The sequence below is a fragment of the Amia ocellicauda genome, chromosome 5 (genome assembly GCF_036373705.1).
Source record: "Amia ocellicauda isolate fAmiCal2 chromosome 5, fAmiCal2.hap1, whole genome shotgun sequence".
NCBI lineage: Eukaryota > Metazoa > Chordata > Actinopteri > Amiiformes > Amiidae > Amia > Amia ocellicauda.
Window position 1 is genome coordinate 44,171,176 of NC_089854.1, and position 25,382 is coordinate 44,196,557.

At 37.4% G+C, this 25,382-nt stretch overlaps 2 protein-coding genes across 2 annotated transcripts; one reads left to right on the forward strand and one right to left on the reverse strand.

Moving 5' to 3' along the window:
* Positions 1-391: 391 nt before the first annotated feature.
* On the reverse strand, positions 392-3,506 carry bhlhe41 (basic helix-loop-helix family, member e41). The gene is made up of 5 exons (XM_066705377.1): positions 3,376-3,506; positions 3,109-3,172; positions 2,753-2,860; positions 2,537-2,648; positions 392-2,328 (listed from the first exon to the last, which is right to left on the reverse strand). The coding sequence occupies exons 1-5, from the start codon at positions 3,435-3,437 to the stop codon at positions 1,382-1,384; spliced, it is 1,293 nt and encodes a 430-aa protein (XP_066561474.1). The 5' UTR covers positions 3,438-3,506; the 3' UTR covers positions 392-1,381.
* Positions 3,507-3,870: 364 nt separating this feature from the next.
* Positions 3,871-23,731, forward strand: sspn (sarcospan (Kras oncogene-associated gene)). Its single transcript, XM_066705378.1, has 5 exons — positions 3,871-3,957; positions 5,235-5,333; positions 9,385-9,845; positions 18,997-19,083; positions 19,389-23,731. The coding sequence occupies exons 3-5, from the start codon at positions 9,534-9,536 to the stop codon at positions 19,746-19,748; spliced, it is 759 nt and encodes a 252-aa protein (XP_066561475.1). The 5' UTR covers positions 3,871-3,957; positions 5,235-5,333; positions 9,385-9,533; the 3' UTR covers positions 19,749-23,731.
* Positions 23,732-25,382: the final 1,651 nt, after the last annotated feature.

A 25,382-nucleotide genomic window follows, 5' to 3' on the forward strand; every position in this document is an offset into this window, starting at 1 on the left:
GGCGATTGGATTCACCCCTATGTAAATAAAGTCATTAATCTTTTACTTCTCCGCCTCATACATCAGTCAATATTTAAATCTTGAACAACAGAGGCATACCTTCACAACCAAGTTTAAAATAATGAGACTTCAATGTTTGGTTTCTTTTGGATATTTATATATATTTATTAATAATATTAGTATAATTTAGGACAGCATATGCTTAAAGCACTAACAAAAAAGTGCAACAATTGCTCAGTTAACTCCTTTCAAAATCCAAATATTTTTTCTACAACAATAGCACATATCTTAAATGTATTTTCAATCAAGTATTTACACAATTGAGCCACTTTTTTGGCGAATGATTTTAAAACGCAGCAAACAGCAAAAAGAGCAGTATCAGATATATATATATATAAAAATCGGAGCAATATATATATACAGTATATATTTATTCATTTTGAGATTGTCTCCTCTCATACATAACATTCTAGTGCAACCACACTGTTCTACAGTACCTTAGCAACAACCTATAAATACCTCACTTTGGAGATCTACTTTCTTTGTCGAAATAGAGTTTTGGATCACAATCCAAAAAAAAAAATTAAAAAAAAAAAAATGAATAAGATACATGAAACACTTAAAAAGGCCACAAGAACATTGCTCTTTCTTGCTCACCTCTGTTAAGAATGATTTTGTTTCCAGTTGAAGACGTTTGCCTATCATGTAGCATTTATTTTAGGAAAATAGATTCAGATGTAAGGTTCAGCACATAAGTAGTATATATGTATGTGATACATATATATATATACACACACACACACACACAACAGGTTACAAGGGAGCGGTGTAAAAAGGTACACATGGAATCTTTAAAAGGCGTGACCAAGTGCACTTTACCTTGCAAAGAGCAAACATCTGTATTTTTTTGTTAATATAGATTCTTTTTTAAAAAATATAATGGTTACTTATTACATTCAATAGCAAAATTCCAATAAGGTGCCGATATAACTGGTTATTTGTTTGTGTGCAATAGCCTCAGGTATAACCCAACCATTACTTCCCTCCACACATTTAAGTGCAAGTCCACAATTGGAAAACACCAGTTTAGCTGAAAACAAATCCTTGGGTCAGTGAATTCCTTTAATGAATAATCATCAAGACAAAGTGGGCGTTTAACTTCTCAGCTTTTCAACATGAGATAGTCATTCAAAACTTTGGATCTAATAAAGCAAAACTGTTTTGTTGTAATTGACACGTTAAAATCAGCAATGTTGCATTAAACTACGTTTTTAAGATGTTTTAAGCTTAATAAATGTTAACATTATAGAAGATGTATTCACCGCTAAAAGGTAAAACCAAACAGGGGACCCAAGCTGATTTCATGGACACACACCAGGAATTAAGTGCCATCGTTTTCTGACTTCACAGATTCATTGGTGGGGCTTTCGTTATCCAAATACAGTTCGTTTTCCGAGGATGAGGACAACTCTGCCTCGTTGGAAATGTCAAAGCTGGGGGAGGAAGACCCTGCCATGGCAGAAGCACAGCCTTTATCCGGCGCCAGGACTGACGATAACCCAGGGAAAGCCGCAGCCGCCGCAGCCGCCGCCTGAGCGGGGAGTCCCGGGTAGATCAGGGGGAAAGGGCTGCTCATTGTCGCCGCCGCTGGATAGAAATATTTCTCCAAATTGGATTTATCCAAAAAAGGCATGTACGACGCAGCAGCCGAGGGGGAGATGAAATAGAAAGGCATACAAAAAGGCGCTTGCTGTCCGAAGGGAACCCCTCCTAGCCCGACCAACGAGTTTATCAGAGCCAGGTCGGGTCTGTTGGCTGGGTCTGGGTTAACCATTGCAGCGCCGGTGGCACTGATTTTCATCTTTTTGGAGGCAGGGTCGTCTCCAAACTCCTGCTTCACCCGGACACCGTGGAGTCCCTGTGTCTTCCCACCATTATTACATTCTTGCTCGGGTTTCCCTTCGTATTTATCCGCCTCTCCCCCGTACCCGCTGTCGGTGTCCGTGTCGTTTTCATTTAACTCCCCATTGTGAGTCCTCTGGATGACAGGCACGCAATTGGTCTGGGTTTCCAGCTTTGGGTTGCTGTGCTCCGGGACGGGGGCAGAGCTCTTGGTGCCCGAGATCTGCTGGGACAGGAGCTGGGCGCTGGGCAGGAACTGGGCAGAAACTTTGTGCAGATGGTTGATGAGTTGCGCGCATCTCTGCTCTCTGGGAGCCCAGCTCTCGGACCGGTGGAGGTACTGGAGGACTTCTTTGGCACAGGTTTGGAAACCAGAGTGGAAAGCATCCAAATCGCTCTGAATGGAGGATTTCATCGACCGATCTCCTGAAGAACAGAAGAGAAAGGAGATGGTTAAAATGGATAAATACGATTGACACTACAAATGAAGCCATTGGCGTTTATTTTCAGCATCAGTTCCTTTGGATAAAGTGCTGATGGATTTATACAAGTCGGTCAGTTTATTAGTTGCATTTGCACTTTAATGCTATACGAATTCGATTTATTTGGTATTTGTATTTTTAATGATGCTTACCGCTTTGCAAAGCGATGATCTTCTGGTGCTGTTGCTCCGTTACAGCAGTTAACGCTTTCAAATGCTTCAAAGTTAATTCAAGAACAACAGCTTTCTCCAAATGCCCGAGAGTCTTGAACAAAAAAAAAAAAAAAACATGCAATTAGATTTATTGACATCAGTACGATTGCATTTTAGTAGTCACATCCACAAACGGAGAAAGGTGCAGGTCCTTACCGTCAATTTCAGATGTTCAGGTAACAAATCTTTCAGCTGGGCGATACATTCGTTAATCCTGTCACGTCTCTTCTTCTCTATCAATCTGTGCGGTAACTTGTAGGCTTCCTAGCAGTCAAAAACACGTCCCGCATTTAACAACGTTTACAGAGGAAATAACATCGTATTTGTACGAAAACAACTTTCCATCTTATTCAATGCACAATAGAGTTATGTCTCCATTAGATTTACAAATGTTACTTTATTCTTATTATTATTATTATTACAGAGATCTGCGTCTGTATAGAAAACAATTCACTTGGATCATATCACGGCGGGGAACTCTCGCACCGGTCAAAACTTAAGACTATGCTTACCTTGCTTTCCTCTCTTTTCATTCCTCGTTTTGACTTGCACATGTAGAGAGAAGAGTACTCTACCCTGTGACAAATCAAACAAATTCATCGGTCAGATCATGCTTGCAATTTATGCTACAATTGTGTTTGTGTACATATTCATTTATATGGTGATATCTGTATAATGTATATACTACATACAAGAACAAGGCATAGAATGAGAATTAAAATGCTGCAGTATGGTACGTTATCGTCTGAGCTTATATATTATCTATCTAAATAACCTACCCAATAAAATCTGCGTGATCCAGTAACTGTCTGTCTTGCAGACGCTGTATTCCTTCATCCATAACTTTTCTTTTTCTTTCTTTCTTTCCCCAAGTGCTTTTGTATATCCCGAGCCGTGAGAGTTTGGAGGGAGATCTCAAACAGTAGCTGTAGATCCCGGAGTCCACACTTTATAATGCTAGCCCGCTCTCTGCGCTGCCACTTTGCAACCAGTTTTGTGCGCAGCCAGAGCGCACGCGCGTCACCACACAGCACAGCTCCCAACTCACGTGCAGAATGCGCCACCTCTCCGGCGCTGTAAACGGGGGCTAATTAGACTCCCCCAATTTAGGGGCAACTACACCCTCTCTTCTTATGCTTAACAATTCCTTAGAGTGTGTGTCATTTTTTTCCCCAGGAAGAGGAATGCCAAAGAACAACTTGTTTGACATGAAGAAAGAAACATATATATTTAAAGTTGCAGCGAAGTGTTTATCGCAGCTGCGCCGTCCACATCCTGCGCCAGACCGGGCTGAAGAAGAGTGCATCCGAGCCGGCGGAGGGGACGGCGTTTCTCTGGCAGCCAGCTTTTCTCTTGACATCGTAAGGACGAGCAACTCCTCCTTAACCCTTGCCTGGCCGACCAGGCGTTACACTGCCATTGTGTCGGACGCCAGAAAGTACAGACGACTAGTAACCATAGCAGCATAAAATACACAGCGCGATTGAAGTGCCGTAGATGGAAAATATAGGAAGGGCTTATTACAGTTGGGCCCTGCGGTGCTTTCCCCCCCTGGCCAATCACCTTTTTGGGGGGGAGATTTTAGTTTTAGTTTTGCTTTCGTTGCTCGTCACCCGAATTTACATGGCAAATACTACCTAGATTAGAAGCGGCTGTAAATAGATCTGAAACACACGATGTACAGGTCTGACGGACGAACCCCAAGGAGATCGTATGCCCGTGACCTTTTTCAGTATTCATAAGAGAATTGTTCCTGGCCACCATGACAGACATCTGCACGGTTTATTCTGTGCAGAAACGAAGCGAATAACAAAGTCACTGTGACAGTTACTAAATTATGCATTTCATCTGTGTGAAGCAAGCGATTCGCTGTATGGCTGATTTAAGGCGCTACGCGTGAGGCAGCAGGTGTAGGTTTGGCGGTCATCCACTCGTGATGCGTGTTTGCGAGTATCGCTGGCCGCGGTCGTGTGGCGCAGTTTCCCGCGGGTCTGCGCGGCTCCACCAATGGGATCCTGGAATTATGCAGATCTGCGCAGAACCACGGACGTCGGCGCTGCATGAACGTGTCCACTGTTCCTAGCAGGTTCCGCAGTGTTCTCTTCCCAAATTGTGCAATTATTACTAATCTTTGTAGCCTATTGTTTATTCTGAAAGCTACATACCTCCTGATAAACCGTCACATTACTGATCTTTAAAATAACCCATAATCGCCGTGACTTTTTAAAAGCTATTTTGTGATTTATTCCTCCTAGAAGAAGTGTCGGTAGCAGGCCGACACATTTGTGTTAAATCTTTTGAATAAAGTGCATTATGCAGGGTCGGTGCTCTCATGTTGTTTTTTTTCCTTCCACTTAAAAAAACGATCACTGTCCTCGCTCCATCATAAATCTTTCACTTAAATACATATACTCAACAACAGGCTTTGGAAACCATACAAAAGTAACCGTGAACCATAATGGCACTACCACACGTTGTTTCATAGAATACCTTAAAATAAATAGCACACCTGATAAGGATCTTGTCCCAAAACATTTGGCAATACAGGGAATTTAGACTATATGTCCAAGTCGTACAGACCTTAACAATGATTCAACATGATGTTCTTATTTTTTATTTACTTGGGTGTCATTTGCAGAGTGTGAAAAGATGAAGGCTGGATATGAAGAAGCTAGGGACACATCCACACATGTGAGAGGAAGGGATAGAATAAGAAAGACATGCCAGATGGGCTGAGGTATGTCAAGCTTGTGTTTCTATCATTATGGTACACACCCCATGTAGAAAAACTGCAGTTCTATTTCATTTGTATGTATAATAAGATGGTCTCCTACTTTTCTATTATTTTGCAAATATATTTCCTGCAATTAATTATTGAACATTTATACAACCAGCACCATATATAATAATCACCATCTTTAATTATCCTAAAACTGATTTGAAGCAGGTTTCTTTCTTTGCAGGGCTTTCTGCATCCTTGGTAGGTGAATAGAAAATAACCTGTTCAATGACCTGATCTGGCTGCACGCCTAGCTTCATGAAAGAAGGAACCTTATGCCTTGAGGTGTGTTCCTTGGCCAGATAGCAGATTACATTTGGAGGGCAGGTGGTGAAAAGAGGCACGTAATTTGCCTTTGGTTTGTGAGCAGTTTATTTGGACTCCCAGCTCCCCCAGCCCTGTGTGTCTGTGCTGACAAGCGCTTAGAAGCAGCGGTGCGGAGAACGTGCTGAAACCACGTTTGCTACAGCTGGCACCTCAGATATTACTGTAATCCTATTTCAAGCTGGCAAAGCCACCGGGCTTTCAACGTGATCTGCTCTCTCACATCAGTGAAAAAAGGAAAAAGAAAGAGGGGAAAAAAAAAGAAAAGCCCTGTCACTCCACTGAGTAAATATTAACAAGGTTTATCTGATCGTATTGAGAACTTTCATTAATCCTGCCGGTTACTCCGTGATTCTAAGATCTGATAGTAAGCTAAAAAAGTTAACCGGAAATGACTGTTCTCATTTAAGGCCAGCAAAGCTGTCAGAATAATATAACCCTTCCCTGTATGCTTTTGTATGCCAGCTTGGAAATCTGGGACTGTACCGTTGCACTTTGGCATCGTATACTCACAGATCTCCAATTAAGGCGATGTTATTAATTAAACGGGCGTCTGTATGAGCTGACAATGTATTGGGTCCTTAGTCAAGTTTTGCTGTGTGGAATGAAGTTCAGCTTCTATTGGTAAATTGCATTTTCCAGACTAATTAAGAATGTACTTGCAAGCAGTAAGCACATTTTCACAGTGGACTTGTTTTTGCATAATTTTATAGTTCTTAAAGGTTGTGTATCATAGTTCTCACTAGGTTTTGTAATTTACCTGGCAGTTTCTGTTTTCTGTCTTTCGTAACTTTTTTTATTTACAAACAAGACATAAGAAAACTACTGTTAAGTAATTATTCTACTAATTCTACATGAAGCTGATTCAAATTTTGTTACACTAATTAACATACAAAAACTAAGATTAAATGTGTCAATTGGCACATTTTGAGCAAAAACATGTATGTATGTCTAGACTCAAAGCAAGCTACATCTCTTCAGCTCTTATTTAATTTTATTTTTCAGTTCTGGAAATTGTATTTGGAAGGTGTTAATTGTATGTAATGCAGGTAGTAATTGATCGTTCTATTCAAATAGTGTGGTTGTTGCTTGATTATAATCAGCATGCCAGAAATCAATCAACTCCTGTATAAGAAGCTACCTTTAAACATTAGTCATTTTCTGAAGGTGCTGGCTTTTGCCTAACATTAGTCTGTGTAGGTGTTCACGTATAAGCCTATGAGAGGGTTTATTGACATGGTAAATGTTTAGTTGAATCCAGATTTATTCAGGAATATAAACATACATACAAACTGGGAACTATTTATTGTACAGAAAAACATTATTGTTTGACAGAATTAGAAATTAGTATGATAACTGAACTGACTTGTTTTGTAATGTCAATGATCTTGATTTAACTGTATGTCATTATTTCTAAATGTTTTGTGGTTACAGCTGTTTAACTTTGTAGGCGCCACTAAGGAAGGTGTTAAATGATCAACCCTTTGAATCCTAAGCACTGGAGCAGGAACAAATCAAGTGTTTTGTTCAAAAGAAAATAACCAACTTTCATTCTGTATTTTATTAAAATAATAATTGTCACACACAATTATATTGGTTAACATTCCAGAAAAGTGCATACACACACACACACACACACACACACACACACACAGTAGTTGTATTAACACCCTTTATTTGTAAAGATTCCAGTTGATTCAGCTGAGCTAAATCATAGAAATAAATGTATAACTACTACTCCATAGAAATCAATGTATCAACAGTATATTAGTATTTTTTTTTTAAGTAGGCCTATACAGCTTTTAGTTATATTGTAATTTAAACTCGGTAGGAGAAAATATAAACTCTCAGCCATGAGATTATCTTCAGCAATTTAATATGTTTGTGGCCTTTGTGAACACTGTAAGATCTGTTGTCAGTCTTTTGTCTTCAGGCATTTTCTAGGATTCCCTCTTCTAAGAAAGCAGGGCAATAACATGTGAGGAATCTTTTATTACATTAAAATATGTATAAAGAACACATGACCAGCTATTTAGTGGGCCAGTTCCTTTTTTTTACATTGACTTACGTGGCTTCTAAAAGCAATTAACTCTATGCAGTACTAAGGGAAGTTATAAACTATCACACTTTCTGTCATCTCATTTGTGTCAAGTGATTTCATGATTTTCAATTCCACCCTCTAGCCCCCTACACACCTTTGTTTCCCAAGATTTCTACGGCTATTTCCATTTTTGTTTAGTCAAATTAAATCTGGATTCACATTTTGTTTTGCTGTTTATAAGGCAAATCACATGTACAACAAATGTTTCAGCAAATATACTTGTACAAGCTTGAATAATGAATGGTATTAGAGACAATTATGCAGATTATAAAAGAAAAATCTTCACAGACATATCTTTATCTGTATTTTGAGAAATCCATTGGTTATCCAGCACAGATATGCAGTAAGAAAAGTGGTCAGTCTGCTCATGCAATACAGTCATTGAAAATCCTGGCACTGCCAAATCTAAACCTCACACCCTCTGCAAACTTTGCAGCATTTCACCATTGATGTCATCTATGTCAGTGTCACCTTTTTCCTGATGTTCACTAGGCACAGGTATAACAGTGCAGTGATTGCCTGTAAACAATTCACTCTTGCAGTTGTTGCTTTGTTGGCAATTTGTCACCCAGCCTCTGGCAGCATCCTTGCCTCTGGCACCCAGTGGTCCATCATGACAGCAGATGATGCACCCCTGACTTAAACTATGAAGTAAATCAGGGACATTTCAGGTTCATGGAGGCATGACCATGGTGGCTGAGAACTGAGTTAAATAGTTCAGTTGGGAAGCTTTATAGTCTTAGGTCTGTCCCCACTAGGGTTTCCAGGGACTTCCCATCCTTTCATTTGTTTCTTAAATGTTGTATTGTCGCCACACCCAACATATGCTGCAAAAACTTGTATGTGAAAACTCTGTGCTGCTACCTTACCCTGATCAGATTTCGCCAGCTGGAAGTTTTGTCTCTGAAAGCAAGTAATATGATGGAAACACAATCCCGCAGTGCACATCTGTTTTCATGTATTGAGTACTCTTCATGTGTCATTTCAAAATTTGGTGTTGAAACAAGATGTCCCATGCTGTTTGTGGTACGCCTATATGGTGTATTGTTTAAGAAATACATAATTTTATATATTTTAACACAAACACAATTTAAGCACACCTTCACTTTTAATCTACCGGTACTTTTAATAGCCTGAAATACACACATTCTCGATCAATGCAATCTTTGGATCAGAGCCCAATAACAATTCTTAACTCGATAACAGCATAAATGTATACCAAGGTGATGTAACTGTGTTTTGTGCAAAACATTCACATGACTTGAGGTCACACTTGTCTAAAACAAAATCATGTGACTTAGCCAGGGTTGACTGTTGGTTCAGCTGTGCTTGGTGATCTTCTAAAGCTAATCTATCTTGTTATGGGTTTGACTGATGATTCCTTGCCTGTGCTGTTTTTGTTTTATTTTAATACTATTTTCATGTTTTGTATTGAGCCTTTTATGTCTAGTAACAGTCCAGTGTTTATGTCCACTTTTTGGTTGTGTGTTGAAATCCCCCTTGCGTCCCCCCCATTTGCTGTTTCTATATGTGGCATTTAGACAGCTTGAGAATCCGCTCCAAATGTTTTCCATATTTGTTCAGAGCCTCTGTGATTCCAAATAGCAGCACAGCCTCACTAGAACAGGAGAAAACTCTTCAGGGGGGCAGAAAGGCAAGGAAACGACACAACAACAACAACAACAACAACAACAACAACAACAACAAAAAAAACAATTTCAGAAATCATCACAATGGGAGCTGATGAGAAAAGGCAGCCGAGCCCAGCCCCTAACAATAAGAGCCAGGCAGGGAACCCTGGAACAGAGAAGAGCGCAGAGCCTGCTCAAGAAAGGAAGGGAGACATGGAGAGGAAAGAGGGGAAGGGAAAGCACAAGACAGGCCAGCAGGAGGATTCCCATACTTGTTGTGGCTGCCGTTTTCCTTTACTGATTGCTCTATTGCAGCTGGTTTTAGGTGTTTCCATAGCAGTTGTGGCCTTCATAATGAGAGGAATCAGCTCCTCTTTGCTGGCCAGAGAGACTCCATACTGGGCTGGGATCATTGTAAGCACAACTCTGATTATTGTCTTGTTTTCTTTTGTTTTTTTTATTTTTTCTTGTTTTTTTAACCTGGTCTTGTTTCAAAGCATCCCTTCATTTAAAAGGTTAAAGTTGCATGATGCTGTAAAACTAATAAAACTACATGCATGCAAGAGCTACAGTTCCCAAGACGCCTCTAATTTCTTGCAACCAAATGCATCCGCTGTTTTTTTTTGTTGTTTTTTGTTTCCTTGATGCCAATTTGCTTAGGAAATCAACAAGTGTCCCTTGCTTGTGGTTCAGTTGGTCCATATTACTCACATGACATTTGGAAAAATGCAGTGAACATTGTATATGCTTAAAAAACAAGATCGACATACTCAAATGGAATCTGTGACACTGTGTATGGAGTTCCAGCTGGCAATACTTACATTATAAGTGAACTTAAATAGACCATTTCATAGTGTTGGTAAAATTCTGCATTGCATGAAGGTTTAATATCTTTACACTTTACAGAATCTGGTGGGCTTTCAAACACTTTATGATTTTCATATTTTGTGGAGAGAATTTAAATACAGCAAAAACCTTCTTTAATGCATTTTACAGTGGAAGTAAAATGCTTTTATTAGCCTTGAAGCCCAAAGTATATTTATCCTTGGCTCACATATTTTGGCCTTGTGTGTTAGACACTTTATTGAAATTCTATTTCGGTGTACTCTAAGGCCGTATTTGATATGTTCAGGTTAAAATATGTCGTTCACGCACCAGGGCCCTCTTTTAAGTAATTAATTTAATCAGTCTAATTAATCATCTGTAAGACAAATGGTAATTTGTAATGTTCTGTATGAAGGACAATTTAAAAATTCAAACCAATAGTGCAGCAAATGCCATCATTATAGTGGTTTTAGTAATTATTTGTGAAAATAAAATAACATGCAGAAAATTAAGTGAAAGACTGAATATGATATCAAGCAACATGTTTTACTGAAAAAGTTCCTTGTAAGAATATGGGCCACAATTTAAAAAACAAACAAATATTAAATAGTTGACATATAAAGGGTGATTTTCCAGGACAATGTTAACCCACCTAGGAATAACTCTTAATTGTAACACTTCATTACAAAAACTGCAGTTCTCAGACACTTTAAACACTTTTCCTTTCCATTGTCATTTTCAGCAGCATTTAGTTCAGTCATAAGAATATATTCCAGAATCATTCATGTATCACAAGACTAGTTGGCTCATAGTTAATTGATTCTCTCCTAAGGAAATCCCAGCTATAAATTCTTTATGCTAGGTCTGTCCAAATCCAATTTTAAAAAGCAAGCATCTGTTTTGCATTGTTATTTTCATGTCAGCTATTAGTATTATTAATATAACAAACTGTAAGCTAAACTGAATAAATTAATCATTGTTTACAGGCATGTGGAGATTGCAAGGTACCATTAAACAATATGCCAATATCACTGTTTAACTGTAGCTATTATCACATCCACACCTAATCTCCAATCTATTGTTGTTCCATTAAGAAATCAGAAATGTTTGTTTCGCTTTGTATGCAATTAGAAGAAAATATGGACTAAGCCTTACCTTAAAATGATATTTAAGCATTAGAGTGTTATATTATGAGTGTAAAACACAACATGTAATAAATACAAATTGAAGTATTTAGAAGTTTAGCTTTTATGTCCTTAAATAACTATACACTCCTGTACAACACATGCTTATACACTACCATTCAAATGTTTGGGGTCACTTAGACATTTCATTGTTTTTGAAAGAAGCAATTATTTTGTCCATTAAAATTAAAAAAATCAAATTGATCAGAAATACAGTGTAGACATTGTTAATGTAAATGACTATTGTACAGAGGCCCATTATCAGCAACCATCAGTCCTGTGATCCAATGGCACGTGTTTGCTAATCCAAGTTTATCATTTTAAAAGGCTAATTGATCATTAGAAAACCCTTTTGCAATTATGTTAGCACAGCTAAAAACTGTTGTGTTGATTAAAGAAGCAATAAAACTGGCCTTCTTTAGACTAGTTGAGTATCTGGAGCTTCAGCCATTGTGGGTTCGATTACAGACTCAAAATGGCCAGAAACAAAGAACTTTCATCTGAAACTCGTCAGTCTATTCTTGTTCTGAGAAATGATGGCTATTCCATGCAATAAACTGCCAAGAAACTGAATATCTCCTACAATGCTGTGTACTACTCCCTTCACAGAACAGCGCAATGGGCTCTAACCAGAATAGAAAGAGGAGTGGGAGGCCCCAGTGCCTGAGCAAGAGGACAAATACATTAGAGTGTCTCGTTTGAGAAACAGACACCTCACAGGTTCTCAACTGGCAGCTTCATTAAATAGTACCCACAAAACACCAGTCTCAACGTCAACAGTGAAGAGGCGACTCCAGAATGCTGGCCTTCTATGCAGAGTTGCAAAGAAAAAGCCATATCTCAGACTGGCCATTAAAAAGAAAAGATTAAGATGTGTAAAAGAACACAGACACTGGACAGAGGAAGATTGGAAAAAAGTGTTATGGACAGACGAGTCTTAGTTTGAGGTGTTAGATCACAAAGAAGAACATTTGTGAGACGCAGACCAAATGAAAAGTGCCATCTGTCAAGCATGGTGGAGGCAATCTGATGGTCTGGGGGTGCTTTGGTGGTGGTAAAGTGGGAGATTTGTACAGGGTAAAAGGGATCTTGAAGAAGGAAGGCTATCACTCCATTTTGCAATGCCATGCCATACCCTGTGGACGGCGCTTGATTGGAGCCAATTTCCTCCTACAACAGGACACTGACCCAAAGCACAGCTCCAAACTATGCAAGAACTATTTAGGGAAGAAGCAGTCAGCTGGTATTCTGTCTATAATGGAGTGGCCAACACAGTCACCGGATCTCAACCCTGTTGAGCTGTTGTGGGAGCAGCTTGACCGTATGGTATATAAGAAGTGCCCATCAAGCCTATCCAACTTGTGGGAGGTGCTTCAGGAAGCATGGGGTGAAATCTCTTCAGATTACCTCAACAAATTGACAACTAGAATGCCAAAGGTCTGCAAGGCTGTAATTGCTGCAAATGGAGGATTCTTTGACGAAAGCAAAAATTGAAGGACACAATTATTAATTAATTAAAAATCTATTTAAAATTCTAACCTTGTCAATGACTATATTTCCTATTCATTTTGCTATATTTCCTATTCAAGCTCATTTCATGTATGTTTTTATGGAAATCAATCAATCTCTAAGTGACCCCAAAGTTTTGAATGGTAGTGTGTGTGTATATATATATATATATATATATATATATATAAGTATTGTTCTCTGGTATAACCACTAAAGCCAGAAATGGCTGATTTTGTATTTTCTAACTTCCAAGTGAGAACAAACAGAAACATGCAACTTAAATTGTGAATTACATAAGCAAGCAATATCGTGTCAATTTTGTTAACATTTTCCATCTCGTGAGGATGTGTCCACCACATGCTAATTAGAGACATCTATGGTTAAGAGTCAGAATCCATTCTACACAAAAACTTTGATTCATTTTTAGACATGTTAATATAGAAATACCACAAAATTAAACTAATTTTGATCTTGGGATGTTGGGGAGCATTTCACCAAAGATATCGGTTACAATATTAATATGTATTATTATAATTGCCAGACTTTGTCTTTTTTAATATAGCTCCAAACTCTCTTCTTTAATGCACAGTTTTTATTTTATGAGAAGCCAATGTAACTGATATTCATTGTATGCACGTTTTTCTGCCCAGTAGCACATACTCTGCTGTCTCATACAAAATTTTTGCTGTCTTGTACAGCATCTTTTCCTTATTTGCTTATAGTTTTTACAAATTAATGGAATTGTGTTAAAAAAAAAACACCCTGCTTAAATAGTATTGGAGAATATTTGTATCGTGTGATCATTTAAATTATAGTAACTTTTTACCTCAAGTGCTTGTACAGTACACTTATATATATATTTTTTAAGCAAGACACTAAGTGCTGTTTTATAACCACACTCATACACACACACACACACACACACACATATATATATATATATATATATATATACACTAAGTGCTGTTTTATAACCACACTCATACACACACACACATATATATATATATATATATATATATATATATATATATATATATCCCTTGAGAGACAATTCAAGTTACACGATTTTCACGTTAATGCGATTTATAAATGGACATCCAAGCAGGGGAATACATTTCAAAATCTGTGACATTATCGTATCTGCGCGACCACACGATTGTTCTCAATGTTAACATTAATCCATTGCAAAGCTTAGGGAGGGAGCTGCCAAGAGATGATTTTACAAAAGCATTGCAATAAATCTAAAATGTAACCAGAAATATACATACTGGGACAACCTTCTTCTCATTTATTATTATTATTATTTATTTATTACAAAATATAAAAGCAATACAAAGTGCAATTATTGTCATTTAAAGTACATACATACATTTGAACAATTAATGCAAAAAGTTTAGTTAATAAGTTTTAAAATAACATTTAGATTCCTAAAATGTATGACTAATATAATTGCACAATATAGAATCAGAAAAAAATGTGGACAGCAAGGGGTCACAAATGGAAGACCCAAACACCAAAATTTTAATTAAATCGATTTAAATGTAATTCCTAATTAAAATGTATTTCTCTTATTGTCTTTGTCAGAAATGTATAACTCAAAAAAATAAAAAAATAAGATAATTTGACAGCATCCCAGAGCAATCAAGAAATTTGGAAGTATGTGAAATTTGTAATTTGTCTCCATGTGTAACCTGTGGTTGAACATTTTAAGTGTCTTTTTATTTGATATTGCTTTATATCTATATAATTTAAATAAATATTCCCTGAATATGATGGTGTAACTGTAACTAAAGTATTGATTGAAAAATCTTTCATTTTGTTACCTTAAGTCTAATAGAGAGCTAGCCGACTGTTTGTAGGAGGGCTCAGAGTCCAAAGCGTTCACACTCCACTAAGGCGGTTTTGAGCAGTTCTGAAAACAGACAGTCAAAACGCAGGTTCAAAGACACTGTCTGAGAGATCTGTAAGGAGCTGGAGAATCACAGTTAGACATACTTTAGAGTGTGGAACAAGTTAGTGTAAATATTGGAAATAAACATCTTTAATTCTACAGGTAAAATGCTGTACATGACTAGTAACAGTCCTTATGGTAAATCCAGCTTTACTGCTGGATGGAAATAGATAAGCCTTGAAATGGTCGAATATCAGCTCAAATTACACCACAATGAAGATTGTGCCAACTGAATGCATTGGATCATTTACTGAAGTGTTTTTTCCCATCAGACCCTGTTTGTTAATTTTAGGCAGGTATTTGTAACTTCAAACTGCATCCAGAAAACTCTTAACATTGCTTTGATACAATTTTTTTTAATTGTATAATATGATTGCATCAAATCACCAGAAAACCATGTACCAGTGTTTCTCAATGCAGTTGTATTCACATTGCTTCCTTCCTACTGTTGGTTCAGAAGTTTTTTTTTTAATAAGGTAAACATATCCTTCCATCATGCTCTCTAAAGTGTCTGTTTATATAGTTATTACAAAATTGTCCTACATTTTCATAGGGGAAATTCCCAGATAAATGGTTTATACCACAGTCATGCAAGCCTTGCTAACTGCACGCAGTTCGTGTTCAGTTATTATGTTGCAAAATCACCAGTTTAAAAAGAGAACAAGTTTCTTGGTAAATTATTCACAGGAATTGTGTTGCTATATACATACATAGATATATATAAATAACATGCAACACAACTAAAATTGAGTGACTGGTGTACCGCTTTGTACTACAGTCTTAGGAATCCTAAAACCTTTTTTATATATTTTTGAACTTTAAGGAAGCATTACTGTTTGCAGCTAAATTAATTTCACAGGAAAAAAAGTACCTGATCTGTTTGACTGATGAGGTTCTATAAAATGGGCTAAAAATATACAGACATATAGTACTGCATTAAGCCAATTTTTTTGCTTCTTTCAGAACATTGGAATCTTAGTTGATATATTTCCTCATAAAAATATAATAAAACAATAAAAAACATATATTTTTAATGACACTTAAACAGATCAAATAAAACGTACTACCTCCTTAGCTGCATGTATTATTATGATTATGATTATTATTACTATTATTATTTATTTATTTGCAGACACCCTTATCCAGGGCGACTTACAAAATATAAGCGCAATACAAAGTGCAAAAATACAGTGCAGTTCAAGGCGTAAATCATTACAAATTCCAATTTACTGCCACTAAGTTCCTCTTTATGTGGAATCAGAAACCAGACATTGCCTGACAAAGAATGCCCATTTTGATTCAAATCCAGAATACACTTTCTACTGTGATATCATCTACAATTAATCAACTGAGGGGAGAAACAATATTTTATTATTATTAATGTAACTACTATTATTTAAAAAGCTGTCCTCGCATTTCGGCTTATCCTACCCAATTTCAAAGGCATCGCCCTACATCCTGGGGACGTGCAAGAGCTGCCCGAGTCAACAAAGTTATGAAACTCAAACAAACTGGCATTTGTTTATTTTTGTTGTACTCCTCTTTCGGCAGTGCAGCGCGCACAAACACCTCACAGTGGGGAATTTCCTTAAAGAGTTTTGCTAGTGACTACATTAACATCTTAAGTGATACTGACAGTAACTGCATTCATGGACGTCTTTTGTTTCTTCTGCATAAATTATTAATTTGCAAACTAAGTAACAGGTGGAAAAAAACCCAATTCTCAATGCTAAACTGGCTCAGCAAAAGGCTCTGAAGCTCAGTAACACAGGGTTTTGATCACTGCTACTGATATTGATGTAGTTCATGGAATGTCCTGAAATTTGGTTTTCAGATTTATTAATTTTTTTAACAACTTTTGTTGAAATAGTATGCTTAAACTGAAACCTGAGCAGAAACTGCAGCATAGAATTTGACATCACGTAACACAGGAAATGCAACAAGAAAAAAAGGACATCACAAAAAAATGTAGATCAGCATTCAAAAGGCCATTTCTGTTGTATTGCAGAGGTTTCAGAGAATTGAATATATGGTCAGTTTCCTTTGTCAAAAAGTAATCAATTGTCTGAAAAAACACGTCTTCGTCATAAATCTGTCATTTTTTTTCAATCTATGCATTTTTTTTCTAGCACATAAATAAAGTTGCATTGTCCATTCTCCTGCAGTCCATCTCTCTAAATAGAAGGCACAGTCCTTGAGATTTTAGGGGGTTTCTGCAATCTTTCTGTGTCACCTGGGCATTTCACTGAGGCTCTGCTAGAACAGCAGGAAAGAATAACACTTTTCACCTCTCCTAACCACCAAGGTGGTTGCAGGAGATGTAGCTGGACAAGAGTTTATAAAAGAGAGCCTTGTGCTGAAGTGAATAGCACTGACTATTTACCAAATTAAACAGGCAGCCTTAGGCTTGCCTCCTAAAGCAACTTCAGATCCTCCAGCTGCAATGAAGGAAGGCTTCTGTGGGTCAATGTTAGAAAATCTTGTGAAAAGTTTGAATGCAAAGAGCTAGTGGAGGTAAGGCCCAGCCCCATAGATAGAGAAGAGTCATTCTAGATAAGTGACAAGCCCTCTTTACTGACTTCACTTCCTGTTTGGTAGCAGAACAAACTTAATCTTTAGTACTGGACTAAAGCTGGGGATCTGCTAAGTCTCCAGTTTTGTTCTGCCTCTTTTTTGTTGCAATGGGTACTAACTTAGTACCCAGCTGGGGATGATCCCAACATAGTACCATACTAGCTAGTGCGCAACTTCATATGTAGCTCCGTACTAACTCTGCAAGTTGGTCCTTGGTGTTCATTTTCATTTAATCAAGATTATAGCAATCATCAGCCTCTCTAAGAGGACTGGGCACTTTAGTGATACGGTAAGTTAGCTCCACTGTAGTGTGGGGGATCAGGGTTTGAATCCTGCCATGGCTGGAACCACATGTTCATTGAAATATCGCTGTTGTGCTAAAATAATAAAAATTTGAGGATGCTTTATTATTCCTTTATTCCACCGACCCCCTACACAGCATGGCACTGACCTTCTCGTCCGACACTCCCCTGGTGGCACTGCAGGTCTGGCTGCAGTGGCACCTAGAAGTGCATCGAAAACAGTGATCCCCCAAAATCAGTCGACGTGGTAGAGAACGACCGCCACCAAAACAGAAGCCAGATCCCTGCCTGGGACTCGATACTCAAGTAACTAGGGACTGTAAGTGGTGAGTCTTTTGGGTTGGAAGCTAATCTCAGCCTGCTGAGACACCACACCAGCAGAGAGAGCCGCGCCTCTTTCCCCGTGTCGCGCTCGCCTTCATTAGCCTCTAATTGGCGCCCCCTGTCGGACAGCAGCGCAGGCGGCTAAGTGCGTCTCTGACGTTTTACCGTGGGTTTGTCTGTGATGTCAGAGGCACAGGTGAGATCCAATCAGGTCAGTGAGGGACTCGCACTGATGACATCAGCGCTGCGCTTTCCATGAGTATGAAAAATACGGCAGGTAGTTTCTTAACATATAACATTCAAACCCTTCGTATGTTTGCTCCATGGCCAACTCCACTGAGCCCCATGTAGTTTGAGTGTGAAGGTTGTTTGAAAAGCGATTGTATCATCTGCATGGTGAAAAGTAGAACAATATGTCTCACGGTAAGTGGGCTCTTCTGGTTGTAATTGTGCCATTCAATTTGCTTTATAAATATAAACCTTAAAGGTATCTTTTCCAACTTAATAAAAGTAGGCTGTTTTTAATGTGATTTCTGATGGATCTTGCATTGTAGTTTTGTTTCCGTCTTGCTTGTGGGTTTGTTCACACAGATTGACTCTGCTGCATTGGGCTGTAAAGGCAGTGCTGGTTAAAGGGGATTTAAGTCACGGGTGGGTGTCAGTGCTGTTCAGATTGCAGCTACAGACCTTATGATTCATCTGTCTGTCACTGGGAATCTGCTATCAGCAGCACTGCATTGCTTCTTGGTACAGAGCAGCTTCATATTGTGTGTATCTGTATGTATGTATTTGTGTGTGTGTATACATATGTGGATATGCTCGATCGTAGCCCCTCCCCCACCCCAGAAACCAATTGTCTCCATTCTGTTGACACAAATGCTCCTTTATTCCAGGTATGCCTGGTGTCCTTACTGGGTTTTTACCTGTATTGCATAACCTACCTTCCAGATGAGAAGACATGTATGCAGTTCATTTCAAAGGTGAGATATCCCGCTGCAGACTATTAGAAGCTCATACTTGTCCAAACCCACTAGCAATGCTTTTTCAAATTGTTGTACAGTCGGTTTCACATGTAGACATCTTTATATCACAGGTGTTTTCAAAATAAAAGTTCTGGTTGAGTTTTCAGATTAATATATGCACACACATCTTTTCAAATATATATATCTCTAGACTTCATCTCTTCATAATTCAAGACCCACTTGTGCATTTCATCAGACCAATTGTACCAGGAATGGATGCTTCATGTCTGGAATGAACCCCTGCCCTCTTCTTCTTCCTACAGCTGACTTACTTCCTGCTCTGTGCCATTGGCCTGACCCTATCTGTGTTGGCAATAGCCTTCGCTGGCTATCACTATTCTCAGAGCAACAACTTCAGCTGCACGGAAGAGAGAGAGTCCTGCACTTGCAAGCTGAACCCCACCGACCCCATCGCCAGGACCTTTGTGTACAGTGACGTGAGTGACTGCGCCTCCATCACGGGCACCCTCAAACTCTACTTCCTGCTCCAGATAGTCCTGAACCTCGGCCAGGCGCTGGTGTGTCTGATTGGCTGTTTTGTGATGTGGAAGCACAGGTACCAGGTGTTTTTCGTGGGCCTCCAGCGCGGCTCCTCCAGCGAGCAGCAGTGGCAGAAGGTGTAGCTCACACCGATCGCAAAAACCCTTCCTCACTGCAGGTATTTGCAATATCTTCAACTGGTACATACCTGGGATAGACATTATTATACAAGGACACCACTGAACAGGTAAAACGATCTGCCATGCCCTTAAGGAAATCCAGTATGAAATTCTTACAGTGGTCTTCACCTACAGGAGGAAGTTTTTTTTTTTTTAAAGAACTCACAGTTTCCAGTGTTGTTGCAGAGAAAAAAACAAAAGCAGAAAACACTAAGGAAATAAAAAAATCCAGTTTGAATGGTCTACTGCCTCGATCTGATACCAAATACCTTTTTTCTTTGACAAATAGAACTGTAGGCGTTCAAGCTTCACTTACTGCATTGACATTTGGCAACTGTGAGTACTTTCACAAAAAAGGGTCAAAAGTGCACAGTACAGATATCTATCTCTTGAAATAAACTAACTATGGAAGACTTTAAATACCAGCAGCTTTTCCACAGGAGGTCCCTAAACCTCTTTATCAACAGCCAGATATTCCCTCAGCAGAATGATGATTTAGCAGCTTGCAATTATACAATATTACTAATTTCCATTTACTTTTTATTTTTATTTTACTATATTATGATACGTTGTTTATCCCTTTCTTGATACCAGTGTTGAGATGAAGAGAGTGAAAAATCATTATTTTATATTTTTCAAAGCTGATTTGCACTGTGATTTATTTGAGTTTCCTGGTGGTGTCAGTTATGTTGTAAGCAGAAAGTGTTTTATACTGGAGATTTTAAGAAAAGACACTAACTTTTTCAATTCAGGCTTTATAAAAAAATATTTTATGAATTTGTTATCAAATGTATCTGAAATGTACAATTAGAAGGTTGTGGGGGGAAAGATGTTATATCAACAATGCAATGTGTTTTTTCCAAGTTTTTTAGTCTCCTCTGACATAGATTTGTATTCTGTATTTCTCTAGCTTTCACTGAAATGACTGAACACTATTACCCAGTACAGTACAGGTCTACCTATATACATTTGTGAGAAATAATGTTTACACCCATAAACCACGTAGTTAACAAACAAACAAATACACATACAATTATATACTGTAAACCTAACTGACATAAAGAACCTTTTAAATAATTTGCATAGATATTGAAAATGTAAAGCTTTAGCTGATTTTAAAGTCAGGTGAGTAAGTGAATACTTACTGTATGTGCCTGTGTGGTCATGTGGTTAAGAGGAATGGTGATGAATGTGGTTGATTTTGCAAAGCAAGAAAAAAAAATGCTTATAAAGCCATGAACATCATTGCTGTTGCTTTTGTTAAATGGTCGAAATGTTTATGTAATGTTGATATTTTTGCATGGAGCTCATGCATACTGTGGTAACTCCTGGTTGGGAGAGATACTGTGTGTACATGTTCATATGTATGGATGTGTAATATATTATTATTATCAGGGTTCAATTACCATAGCACCAAAAATTATCCTTCTTTAAATAATTGCATCACATGGTAGCTAAACATCTTCTACACAAATTACAAATCAGGCATAAACTCATTATTTTACTTTGCGCTTCATGTTGGGCCTCATGTTTAAGTATCTCTTGGTTGTATTCAGCGATGTTATGTAAAACAATGGTAAAAACAGGTCTTTGCCACATACAACTTTTCAAATATATAACTTTAAGATTGGGAATTAATGAAAACCTTCCCACCCACTAATATGACCCTATATGTAGTAGCCAGTTTATTTATGTTTAGAAGAAAGAAGCCTCTAAAAACATGGCCAATGAGTACAGGTAACTCTCAATTAGCAGGCTGGTAAAACAATTTTCATGCAATAGCAACCTATAGTACTTTTTTCTGTAGTCTGGAAATCTTTTTTTTTTTTTTTTTTTGGAGAAGAAGCAAAGGTTAATGAAGCTATCAATGAGCTGATGGTAATTAAGTCCTACAATGGATTAGAGTATGTGTTCTGTAAAACCCAGTGAAGGGTATCTCTTTACTGCAGGCAGTTCATCCTGAAGATGTTCAGAATACCTTAAAAAGTTATGTTCACAGATTTGAATGCAATCGAGTTTCTCACAATGTAGTTATTTTCCTGAAAACATATTTACAGCACTAAACTCAGAGGACAAAACCAACAAACCAACCAACAATACAGACCCATAGAGGCATAAAACTGCAGCAGCAGAACATTTCTACCTGGTTTATTACAAGGGGAATACATTTGAATACTTGAAAGTTTATATTTTTCAGTTTAGTCAATGGGTGAAAACTACTAAAATACATTAATTAAAGGCTGGGAAAATGCTAATATCTTGACTCAAAATGACTCTTGAACAAGAAGGACTTGATGTTAAATAATTCAGTCTAGCACTTATTCTTTTAAACTTAGTTAACAATATTATATTAACTTTACATTTTGTTTTTGTCATTTAAGAGGTTTAAGATACTGTCCTGTACTTAAGACTGTATAATGTAATTTCTTAGTGGAAAGAGAGGAATAAAATAAGCAAACAGGCCCTGCTTGTGACCCGCTTCCACCACACCGCTCTGTGCCTTCATATGATCACCACTTGCGCCTTGCTAAAGCTCAGCTCAGGCTGTAGGCAGAAAACTGGGCCCGGGCCCAGCAACACATCACCAGAGTGTGATGGAAACAGGGAGTAGCTACATAGCAGAGGGGTTTATCAGCAGAACTGCCTGTAAAATATAGAGATACATGTAACTTTTTACAACAGATGTAAACAAAAATAACAAATGACATGAACACCGCAAGTGAGGATTCACAAAAATAATAAACCATGATTCAGATATTTATCTATTCATCTTTATAGGGGAAATATAATATACCCTAATTGCTCTAAGCAGTTTAATAAACCCTAATTGCCCCACTAATTGCAATTAGGGTTTATTAAACTGCTTAGTTCGTATGGTAGTGATACTGCTTGTCTCTTTGTTATAAATGTTTTATTAAGGCCTGTGGAAGAAGTACAAATAATAAATAATTAGAAGACTGGTACAACAAATGACCAGCTCATTAGACAGAATCAGTGTCCATAAGATATGTTGAATTACAGACATTGAGAAGCTTCTTTTGGTGTAATTTTCTTTAAAAATACCCCATAACTTTACCTTTTACATCTTGCAATTAAAAAAAAAAAAAAAAAGATTAATGTTGTTTTTAAGAGTAACCCTAAAAGCTACTGTCTCCCAATGCCTTATCAAGCCACTTCTTAATGTTTTTCCAGACATGATTACCTAGATTATATTATAGTACAAAGAGGCCAGAGAGTAACTGTTTAAAAGAGCTGTAAAATTAATTTGTTATTTTCAGTTTTACATTTTCTTACATATATAGCCTTACAGCTGTTGCTTGGAGCAGAATTATTTTGTACTAAAGCTTAATAATTGTGTGCAGATTTTAAACACAAAAGGTTTAAAATATCATGTAAAAGATTTATTTGTATAACTATGTTCTGCAAGAGTTTTTCTTTCTCTTGGCATTTTTAATAAAATATGGAAATGACTACCACCAATTAAGGAGGTATAAAACGTTGTTGTTATTTTTCTTTAATCTTCACACTTCTTCCCTGCATTAAATTGTAGATCCAAGATATTTTGTGGCAGCACAAATTTTGACAGTAGACGGAACTGAATAATTGTATATGGCAGTACTGTTTGTTGAAGCTGTGCTGTTTCATATATATATATATATATATATATACACACACACACACACACACTTGACATCAGATACTGATTTGTGGGATTAAAGTAAGCAAAAGGAGAACATAGTTGGGCGGAGACAGTGTGTACACAAAGCACAAGGAAATTATATAAGGATTATGAAGTTATATATGAAGTATTATATTCTGTAATGATGGCATTCATGGGTCATACAAAACTCATTGGATTATGTGAACTGAAGGAAATGTTGTGTTCACTGTACCCAAGCATCAGGTGCTCTGCCAATAAATTATTCAACAAAATGGTGTTGACATTACATTTTGGCGTTGTGTTGATTTGTGTTGAATTAATATTCAAACATAAACCAAAACTGTTTCAACCTGGAACCACAAATAACCACCTTAAATAAGTCATGGCAGTACCTTTACTGTCATGACTTTTTTACCATCATGTAAACAAAGTCATTGTTCATATCATCAGCACGACAGCAGGTAAGTGTGTATTATAGGTTGTATCTAAGGTAGCATTACACAACAACTGAATAAAATCATGCTAATAAGGTAGTATAGTACACAAAACAATAGAGGGAAACCAACTGATCAAGGGAAGCTTTGTTTTCTCTTCTTCACAAAAAAATAAATAATCTACATTTCTTTGACAGCAGGAAGAGTAAACAATATGCAACATATTGTATTTTCACTTAATAATAGCTTTAAAATGTGCTGGATTCATAGCTGTGTCTCATTGAGCTTGGTAAACACTCAGTTTAATGTATAGCTCAGAAAACCTCTACCTGTGACTAGCGGAGCGGAATAAACAAGGTCCCACACAAAGGCTTGGGTTAAATGAATGCATGACCAGTCTCAGCTGCCTCTTATTTCAGAGCATTTACAACGTGCAGACTTCCCTATTACTATGGAGCTCGTAACAGCTGCAGACTATAATAGTCCTGCACGTTTCTAATTTTGACCCCTTCAGGGATCATCTGTGCTTCGGTGAGTGCGGTGGAAAAAACCCAAACAAAAAAAACTGAAATGTGGAGGCCATTGCATGTCACTTAGCTGTGAGGCTTCCTTCTACACACAGAGCAAGACCTCCACTTTAGTGTAAAGACTTATGACAGTTAATAATAACTGACTAAAGGGAAATTCCACAAGTCATGTATCCTGTTTAGGTAGTACAGATCCGTGATGGCTTCACAGATAAGGAGGATATTATTTGTAGTAGGAGTTAGTATTATGAAATATTTTTAGTTCTGGTGGTAGTAGTATAGATTAAAACAGAATTAAACATGACAGTTTCAAGTTCAATAGTGATGACTGCAACTTAACAGAAAACTCTGTCAAGAAGGATTTTTTTTTATACATTCAGGTAAAAGAAATTCAATTGAATAAAGATTTCATTGGGAATAAATCATAATACCTTAATGCAGTATTGACAGTTTTATAAAATGGGCAATTTATATAATAAAGGAAGCAACTAGAATACAAACAAGAACACTATTAATCAAATTGAATTAAAAGTGCTACTGACTGGATCCATTTCAGTTATAAACGACAGATTTTTCAATAGGAAATGTAGGCAGAAACCTATGATAAACACCAAGCATAAACAACATCTGCCAACTTACAAATCAGACAAGCCAATAATTAAGCACACAAAATTCCATTATATATATGCTGTGCATTTCATGCAGGTATTTTTAGTATACAGTAGGCTGTAAAACTGGTTAGATTTCATGTCTACATGGTATAAAGAATGGTTAATAAAAACAACAGTAGCAGCTTTATGAAATTAAAAAAATAGACACATAGAACACGTGTATCAGCTGATATACACCAGGAAGTTTTAAACACTTTTTCAGGGCAATTCAAATTGGCAGTAAAAGTTGACATTGTCTCAATTATTGATAACTCGTGTTTCCAACAAATGTTTGATGGGCAACATCTCAAATTTCAGCAATTCAG